Source organism: Triticum urartu, chromosome 6A (assembly GCF_056163025.1).
Source record: "Triticum urartu cultivar PI428250 chromosome 6A, HENAU_Tu73, whole genome shotgun sequence".
In the NCBI taxonomy this organism is placed as follows: domain Eukaryota; kingdom Viridiplantae; phylum Streptophyta; class Magnoliopsida; order Poales; family Poaceae; genus Triticum; species Triticum urartu.
Window position 1 is genome coordinate 20,524,621 of NC_141878.1, and position 9,894 is coordinate 20,534,514.

General features: G+C 46.7%; 1 protein-coding gene across 4 annotated transcripts; it reads left to right on the forward strand.

The window, feature by feature from the left end:
- The first annotated feature begins 4,522 nt into the window (after nucleotides 1-4,522).
- On the forward strand, nucleotides 4,523-9,416 carry LOC147963360 (two-component response regulator ORR27-like). 4 transcript variants are annotated; one of them, XM_087527974.1, is made up of 4 exons: nucleotides 4,523-4,706; nucleotides 4,818-4,982; nucleotides 5,090-5,296; nucleotides 9,120-9,416. In XM_087527974.1, the coding sequence occupies exons 1-4, from the start codon at nucleotides 4,559-4,561 to the stop codon at nucleotides 9,155-9,157; spliced, it is 558 nt and encodes a 185-aa protein (XP_087384100.1). In that variant the 5' UTR covers nucleotides 4,523-4,558; the 3' UTR covers nucleotides 9,158-9,416. The 4 variants fall into 4 exon arrangements, with proteins under 4 accessions (XP_087384100.1, XP_087384098.1, XP_087384099.1 ...); XM_087527972.1 differs by lacking the exon at nucleotides 9,120-9,416 and adding an exon at nucleotides 6,302-7,409; XM_087527973.1 differs by lacking the exon at nucleotides 9,120-9,416 and adding an exon at nucleotides 6,302-7,409 and having other exon boundaries at nucleotides 4,818-4,964.
- The last annotated feature ends 478 nt before the right edge of the window (nucleotides 9,417-9,894 follow it).

The following is a 9,894-nucleotide window of genomic DNA, read 5'->3' on the forward strand; positions in this document are numbered from 1 at the left end:
ATGCCGGTGCAAGAAGGAGACCGTGATGATGGCTCCGGTGACCGAACCGAGTCCGGCCAGGTATATATATTAGTTAAGCCTGTGCTGACTAGCTGATTGATGCATTCATTGTTTTGGTATGTACACATATTAATTAAGTCTTTGTTCTTTTTTCTAGCCCTCCGTATTGAGCACAACTTTGGTAAAGAGACGAGGCCCGAAGAAAAAGTTGAGCTCGGATGAAAAGTTTGAGATCATAGCAATCGCGCCCGACGGCCAACCGATTGAACCCCTCCGGACAAAGAGCGCATTTGTTGCTCAGTGCGGGGTTCTGGTTAGGGACAAGATCCCGATAAGCATCCAGCAATGGTTTAAGCCACCTATAGAAGACCCTGAGGTGTCTTATGTCAATGATATGCAGAAAAATGATCTTTGGACTCAGCTGAAGTCAAATTTCACCCTACCGCCAGAGGATAATCCAGAGAACCCAGTTAAAGAGCAATTAATCAAGTCTTTTGCTCTTAAGAGGATGGCATAACTATTCAGGAGGTGGAAGAAAGAGCTGAATAAGTTTGTCGAAAATAATGAGACACCAGAATTCAAGGGTAGATATGAGAAGATCAGAGATCACTGGCCCGCATTTGTGGCCCACAAGACATCGGAAAAGAGTAAGAAGATGTCGGCGACAAACAAGAAAAATGCTGCGAAGAAGATGCTTCACCATCGCACGGGGTCAGGTGGCTACCTCGTAGCCCGGCCTAAGTGGGGCAAGACTGAGAATGATCTGGTTGATAAAGGGATCGAACCAGAGACAATTAGCTGGCCAGACCGTTGCCGGACTTGGTTCTTCGGGGCTGGCGGAACCTTGGACCCTGTAACAGGGAAGTGCATTTGGACGAACGATCAAATGGACATACCAGTCAGGAAGCTTAAGCAGTATATCGAAGCAGCGCAGCAAGGGAAGTTCTTTCCAGACAGAGAGAACGATGAGCTCACAATGGCCCTCGGGAATCCTGAGCACCCTGGACGGACACGAGGCACGCCAGGCCCCATTCCGTGGAAGGTTGGGTTTCCGTACGCAGGCGGTTACAAATCCCATGAGAGGAGGAAAAAAGTGCAGCAGACCCAAATGCAGGCGCTGCAAGTAAGGGTAGACGCGATAGAGGAACGAGAAGCAAATCGCAGCAAACGTACTGCCGAAGCCTCCCCCGAAGCTACCCCGCCATCTCAGCGCAGAAGCAGCGTGGCTTCCACCGAGCTGCTTCAGCCGGAGCATGCCTTGATGGCTCCTGCCAGCTATCCCGTGGATGCTATCACGGAGTCTCAAAATTGCCACCTTATGATGCAATGGATGAATTTGAAGGTCAAGGCGGCTGTTGGCTCTGTTTATCCTACTGAACCCGGCGCAACTTTTCACTGCCGACCGATTCCAGAAGGATATGCTAGGGTGATGGTGGATGAAATAACGGAGGGATTTGAGGACCTCCAGCTTGACCACCCTACCGGTGAAGGGGAGACTCGGCTGGGGTCCTCTCTGAAGACTCCATGCCTATGGCAGAAGGAGCTCATCAACCTTCCGAACTGGACGCCTCCGCCTCCTTCTCCTCCTCCGGCGAGTCAGGGCACTCCGCCTCCTCCACCGCCTCCTCCTCCAGCGAGTAACGATCAGGGCCCTCGGCTGGCTCCTTCTCCGGCGCGTGGCGGCACTCCGCCTCCTTCTCCGCTTGCGCCGACGCGCCCGAGCAGCCAGCCTCCTCCTTCTCCGCCTCGTCAGCAAGGGCGGAAGAGACCTGCCGCCGCTCCAGCTGCTCCGGCGCGTCGTAGTCCTCCTCCGCCTCGTAAGCAAGTAAAGAAGACAACCGCTCCGTCTGCTCGGTCGGCGTCTAGCAGTACAACCAGAGGCGGGAGGACATACAGATTCGGTCCTTCTCTGAAGACTCCAGAGAAGTTACCATATGAGAGGACCCCAGAGGAGAACGCCGAGATCGCGCGAACCGAAGTGGATGAATGGTTTCAAGGGTTGAGAGAAAAGAGACATCCACCTCCGGAGGAGAAGGTAGATCCGGTGAAAGTGAAGCGCACTCTGGCTGCCCTGGCAAAACCACCCAAGTCTCCGCCGAAAGGCAACTATGAGCGCATTATTCCAAAGACATGGGCCGAAGCGGAGCGGTCGGGAAGTACAGTCAGTGATCAAAGGCTGAAAGAACGACGAGCAGCTGGGAAACAAATTGCCCAGCTCGGCGAACAAGCGAAGCAATCGTGCCCCCCCCCCCTCAAGGTGCCTAGCGACATCGTCGATCCGAGGATGGTGCCCGGTTATGGCAATGTTGACGATTACCTGCCCGACGATGTACATTATGATCCCATGGAGGTGCAGATACACAGATACGAGTACGGGAAGCCTCTCGTCAAAGATGAAAAATCTTTAACAACGATGATGCGAAGATTACATGATTGGTACTTGAAAATCTGCAGAGAGTCTGGGGGGAGGAGTACTTTGTATGCGAGAGTTAAACCGGAGCATGACCTCGTTGGAATTGAACTGTTGCCTATTCCATTTGAGGAGTTCTACCAGTTTTTCAATCAATTGGCCCTCGTTAAAACAACGATCACCTGCTACTGTCTGTATGTACTATTATTTCTGTCATTAAGTCTCTCTATATAGCTCATCTCTTTCATTGCATGTATTTATAATTATCCTCACTATATTATGCAGAATGAAGATCGCCGAATTAAAGAAAAGACAAATCGGTGATATTGGATTCATTAACACATATCTCATAGATGCAACTGAGGTTCAACATCGTCCCGGAGATACCGAGGCCAACTTGCTACGATCATTAAAAAAATGAAAACAAAGATATAATACTCTTTCCTTACAACTTCAAGTGAGTGTTACTGTCTTGTGCATATTCGGTTTCCCTTATATATTAGTCCAGGTTATAATAATGTAATTGATGAGTTATGCATGCGTGTGCAGTTTCCACTATATTCTCGTAGAGATTAGGCTTGAGCAGGGAGTAGTAACCGTCTTGGACTCTAAACGAAAAGATCCCCAGGAGTATGCAGACATGACTGAAATCCTCAAGAAGTAAGTTAAATCGATCATTATCCACCGTATCAGCAACTTTGTTCATTTCCTGATATCAAGTAATTGTTTTCTTTGTCCGGCAGGGTTTGGAGAAAATTCACCAGAACAGTTCCGGGACTGCCGAAGGAGCTGGAATTTAGACACCCGAAAGTAAGTACTATAGTAGCATGTTCCGCGCATCTCCTAGTGATTCAAGCGCTAGTTTCGTCAATACCATTTAGCATTCTTGCTTATCAGTTTGATTGACCTCTATTTCTTGTAAAGTGGTTGTGGCAGGAAAAAGGGAATGATTTCTGTGGATACTACGTTTGCGAGTCCATCCGCCACACGACCTGTGAGCGGGGCGGGTACTCTGACGAACAATATGAAGTACGTAAATAACAACATTCACAATTTTATTTTATTACCATCATTTGTATTGAGTTTCATTCATTCATATATATATGTATTGACCCCCTTCTTCAAATTAGATGTTTCGGAAGCGGGATGAACTCCTAGCACCAGCTCGCATGCGAGCAATTTAAGAGGAATTGGCGGCATTCTTTCTTGACCAAGTGATCGCTGAAGATGGAGAATACTATGTGGACCATGAGTCCGTATGATTATATTTGTAAGAGATAATTATTGTATATATGTAGCCGGTAGTGTCGGATAGATATACGAGAACTTGTTGTTCGACCAATCTCTCGGAGAAGGAGAGGTGGTCGATATCACTTCTCTCTGTATGCATATATGTTCATGACGATCTTATGTTTCCTTCGTTTGCTTACTAGCTAACTAGCGTGTCTAGTCCTCTCTATACGTATGTATAGTACGTAGCGTCGACCAAGTACGGACATAAAAGAGGACACTTCTCTCTATTAATTATAGCTAGCTAACACAATATATGAAACACCTAAATTAACCCCCCAAAACCCCCAACCCCCCCTTTCAAAAAAAAACAAAAACCCCAGCCACAGAAATGCTGACGCGTGGATGCCTATTGGTCCCGGTTGGTGCCACCAACCGGGACCAAAGGGTCTCCTGCCTGGGCTCCGCGCACAGGCCACGTGGAGGGCCTTTAGTCCCGGTTCTGGATTGAACCAGGACTAAAGGGGCAGGGCATTAGTACCGACACTTTAGTCCCGGTTCAGGAACTGGGACTAAAGGCCCTTACGAACCGGGACAACAGGCCCTTTTTCTACCAGTGCTACTACATTATATTGGGTTTTAATACGTTATATATAGTTTTAGTCTACTGCATTAATTAAGTTATATATGGCAAATCTTAGTGCATTACTCCACTCAGTACGTTATACTATATAGTTTTAGTGTACTCCATTAATTAAGTAATATATGGCAAATCTTAGTGCATTACTCCACTCTGTTTCATGAGGAAAAATGAGGCTTCCGGCAGGCTTTATATATTGGGCTGTATCTTCGGACCCTTCTCCACTCTCTTTCTATCACCAGTAGTACCTTCTCACGAGCAGTAGGTGCGTGCGCGCTATGGCGAACGGCGACACCTTCCCTCCCGGCGCCGGCAGGGACACTTTTCCCCAGGGTTTTCCCGCGGGGATGAGGGCCCTTGTGGTGGAGGACGACCCCAGCAGCCTCCACGACTTGACACAAATTCTTGAGAGCAGCGGCTACAAAGGTACGTGGGCAGCCATCTTGCATCTCGTCGCCCCAGTTTAGCCTGCCTATTTTACCTGTTCTTGCGAGATCTGGACCCCCTTGTAACGTACTACGTGTTTGTCTCATGCAGTGACAGCGAAGGCGTCGCCAAGAGAAGCGCTGAGAGCGGTGGAGCAGAACCGAACAGGATTTGATTTCGACATCGTCATGACCGTCGTGCACGGCGACGACGGAGGAGCAGGATTTGATGGCGTCGACCTGCTCAAGCGCATCCGAGGTCGTTACCCGGTCATCAGTGAGTCCTCGACAGCACATATATGCATGCATGGTTGGTTACTGCTGTTGGGTTAGCAACAGTACATACTGATATAGATCTGCAATCCTGCATGCGTGTTTGGGCAGCGTTCTCCAGTGACAACGCCGTGGAGATGGTGATGAGGACGATCAAGAAGGGCGCCTGCTACTTCATGTCCAAGCCCCTGCGCCACAAGGAGGTGCGCAACATCTGGATCCACGTCATGAAGTGGAGGAGGGAGGAGGGATCAGAGGTGGACGACCCCGACGAGCGGGGCTCCGACGGCAGCCAGCAGGGCTCCAATGAAATACAAGGTGCGTCAGATACGTTTTTAACGGATGGTCAGCCATCTTTTTATTTTCAGTCTCCACCATGTTTGTGGTGGCTGCATCAACACTCATACTTGATCTGTTTCTGCCCGATTAATTAGTTTCTGGCTGCAAGCGTTGGCGTGGCGGCGAGTAGGCACGCGGTGGTGGGTATGGCTCCTCGGCATCGGTCGGCGTCGGTCTGGGCGTGGCCGTGCACGGCGTCGGCGTGGGCTGGCTGCTGGACTCCTCATTGTCCTCGTCGTGCACTCGCTTGGAGCTGGCCATGTATGGCTGCAGCACGCATGAAAACCTAGCGGAGCGCCTTATTTTCTGTGTGGGTACTCAAGCATCACACACTTCGATCTACTTTATTGTGCGTGAAATTCATCACTACCTCATAAGGGCATTGAGACCATAGAAGAACAAACTTGGAGGGGGAAAAATAAACCAGAAGAGACCCATTGTTTCTGTGCAAAGAAACGTAGCGTAGCGAGAATAGGAAAGAATCGAAAAACATTGTGGACTGAACTAGGCTGCGTGCCGGAGTACTGTTTTTTTTTTTTTGAGAAACGGCTGCGTGCCGGAGTACTGTGTACTACTGTGGGACTGGGCTGCGATCCTTTTTGCGTCGAGCTGAACTGAGTCGGGCCTACCTTGGGCCATTCACTTGTCGGGCCCAGCAAGACTCAGGCCGAGCCCAAAACCTCTCTCAGCTAGTCAAAATCCAGTTCTTCTAAAAAAAAGCTAGTCAAAATCCGTTCTAAAATACTCATATCAATGTGGGCTATTTGATGGGCGAGGAGAAGAGCTATACATAATGATGAATTTCAGAACTCTTTTGTCTACCTTGAGCTTCATAAACCGTTATTTGGAGGACCTGAACATAGCTACAGTTATGAAGCCAGCCACCAATACTACAACTCCAGAGAAGCGAGTTCATAGGTGGATTGCACCAGGTAATGATGAAGTAAAAATTAATGTTGATGGGGCCATATCTCACAATGGCAGGACGGGGGCGGCCGCAACGATCTGCAGAGACAAAGATGGCAACTATCTTGGCGCGTCAGCTGTCATCATTGACGGCCTAGTGGATGCAGCGAGCCTTGAAGCACATGCATGCAGCGAGGCGCTTGCTCTAGCGAGAGATCTAAACGTCACACATGTGATGATAGCTCCGGACTGCATGCAAGTGGTGAAGGATATAAACGGGAGTACACTATCTTCATACGCTTTGGTTATAGATGAAATAAAGGAGTCCATGAATGACTTTGTAAAGGTTAGTTTTCGTTATGATTGTAGGGAAGCAAATTTGGAAGCTCACGCCATAGCTAAGGCGGCTTCAGCGTTTCCCTCTAGTCGGCGTTTGTGGCTAGGGACCTTGCCAGACATTGCTTGTATTGCTTCAGCTTTGAACTTTGAATAAATTCCCTAGTTACCTTCAAAAAAATCCGTTCTAAAAAAACTAGTCAAAAGCCTTCTTTCCTTGGTCACTCCATAGTGTGCTACCTCTTTCTTAGGGCACCCACCTTTGAACACTTCCGTTATTCAATAAAATTAGGCGAGATTTCTCAAACTAGATTGCACATTTTTTTAATCAAGCTTGGAACCTGCTGATGTCATATATACTGTGTTCTAACATCCAAGCCTCAAAAATCTGGGGTCCCGTGTTGTTGGTGGTCTTGGCTACCATACCATCACCAAGGATCTGGTTTTCATCTAAAAGTGACTTCTCTATCAGCCCGTTTGCCTTGCCATCTTTGATACCTTGAACTCTAGATGCTATTGTTTAATGTTGCCAATGCATTAGTTTCTTGCTCAAACACTCATGTGAAGCCTCCAAGTGGTCGACAAAGAGGGAGCATCACCCCGTTGTTTTCATCATGTGGACTGAGGGTGGCTACTCACCTTCCATGAATTCCTCAAGCAGACATGACCGCTCTTTGCCTTAGAACTGTGATATAGTAATCACGGTCACCATTTTTTTGTAAAATGGTTGTTTGCTTGTATACCAAACTCCAAGGGGCTTCAGTGTGAATGGATGACGAAGTTGAATATGACCTATTTATGCAAATGGTGGTGGACATTGGATCTTTCAAAAATAATTATGGTGGATAACTAAGAGACAAATACTTATAAAAGAGTTGTGCAGTGCATTTAAAAGCATAACCTGTGGATTTAATTTGATGGAGAGATGCTTACAGTAATATTTTGGAAGATGCTTAGTGGGTCAATTTTCAATTCAGTGTATCTCCCTTTCTGGCAGATGAAACCCAACAACCTCGCTCTAGTAACGCGAGCTTGTTTCGCATGTTACCTGCCCGTGTACGTATGCATGCTCCCATGCCCAGTGCATGGACTGTTATGTAATTAGGTAGTTGGGCTCTCTCTTGCACTCTAATGCAATGTGCATATATCTATAAATGACCAAAGCCATAAATGTAACACGAATTGTTTCTCACACAATTTCTTGGCATCATAGTAGTTCCTTTCTGAGCCGTCACCACGAATGATAGATCCGCCTCATCCCTCTCTAGCACCATGTTCATTGATGAGTCCTCCGATAGCAGCAACCTTCCAATCATTCATTTGAATGGAAGAAACTCTTCCTTCTCTTATCCCCCATGCATTACATCAGTATCACCCTTCAAATTCAACTTGGCCGCCAAAAACTACACCAATTTGAAGCATCTCTTCCTTCTCGTTCGCACCAAGTTCAGTACGCTTCATCGACTCAAGCATGAGTACAATCTGCATATCGAGACATCTAGTGGTGCATTGAAGATCTCAATATTGCCATGTGCCTCTATGCCATAGTATCCACAGAGCTATAGAATGTGTTCATGTCGATAGAGAATGCATCCTACATCGTGTGGTAGCAGCTACATGTGTTCTTTTGGGACAAGCTTCCCGGAAGCACTATCCACATAAGCACAAAGTTCTATGTAATATTGCAAGGTTACATGAGCATAGCCACCTACTACTAGAACCTCGGGACGCTCATCGCCGTCCTCGCAAATGAGGACAAACTGGTAACCGGCAACTCTCTCACATTCTTGGTGATTCACAGCCTCAGCCGCATCTATCAGGTCATGGCCTCCGAACTCTACCTACATTGTCCCTTTACAAACTTCGTCTAGGCACACTCATGGTTGCTGCATATGGAGATCACATTGGATCACTGCAAGCCTGTCGAGGGTACCACAACACTCATCATTGGCCACTACACTAGCCAAACATGGTGGTGCATATGCCAACGTCGAGGAGCAACGGGCAGGGACCAAGACAATGGCGGCAATTGATAAATGGTCACTCGGTTCCGACCGCCCCACTTGAAGCTCCTCGGAGCGTAGAAATGGTAGAATTCGTAGACGAGATGCTCCCAAGTACAGTGGTCATCAAAAATATGGCCAGCTCCAATTTTCCTGGTCGGTCAACTTTGATCCCATGGATTGTAACAAATGTTGCATACTCCATCGTGGGATCAATACTCCACGATCAAAAACCCAATAAGCAATTTCTCACATCAAACCAACTCCACATATAATTGGTTCATGGACTACAGAGCCACCTCAGACATTGTTAAGAACCCAAATATCTTGGACAAGTCTTATTCGTCATCAATGCACACTCCTCATAGTGTTTTAGTTGGACATGGTTTGAGGCTCCACATAACAAGTATTGGATCCACTTCTCTTGCTACTTATTCCTTTGATCCTAACAAAGTTATAATTTCGCCATCTGATATCAAGAACATATTATTTTTCATAATTGTCCTTGTGATATATTTTGTTCATTTGAATTTGATCATTATGGTTTCTCTTCGAAGGACCTAGCAACAATGAGAATCCTCATGGGAGAAAATAGCTCAGGTGACCTCTATGACTTCCGCTTGATGAATAAAGGTTGTGTCAGGATTTGCTTTGCAAATAGCTAAGGAGGTCTTGGGCAGTGACGTCTTGGGGACTCGCCATGACAAGCTTCCATTTCTACAGCAACTGGAAATTTCTTCCAGCATGTAATAAAAGAATTCCACAATCTCCTGTTCGTGATTCTTGTCAATTTGGACGACAACATGCCTGCCTTTTATTTTTCCCACTTTTTACTACTACACTTGCCAAATAATTCACTGTGATTTGTGGACTTCTCCAATTTTTAGTTTCTCTACTTATATATTTTATGTCGTTATTCTTTATGAGTACTAACACTATTTCTGAACTTCCCCATTAAGTAACAAGTCTGCCGCCGATATTACGTTGCAATGCTTTTACACCTTTGTCCTTAACGAGTTTCATGTTTCTCTTAAATGCAAAGAGACGATGGTGGTGAATTCGTCAACCACAACCAACACTGTTTATTTTCTCCCCACAATCTTCTTGATGGAACAGACTACAACCACCAACCTCCAGGTTTCATTTACTCCACAAACCTTTTCATGTTTGCCTATTCCACATGTCCCTATACGACCATAAGCAAGCACCCTATGTCTGGTCCATTCAGTTCTCCACCTATATCCTCACCCTAGGATTTTACTATCCTAATATGACTCCTGGTAATCACCTCTCACTAAAACAGAGTCACCACCTACCACATCTTATACGTCG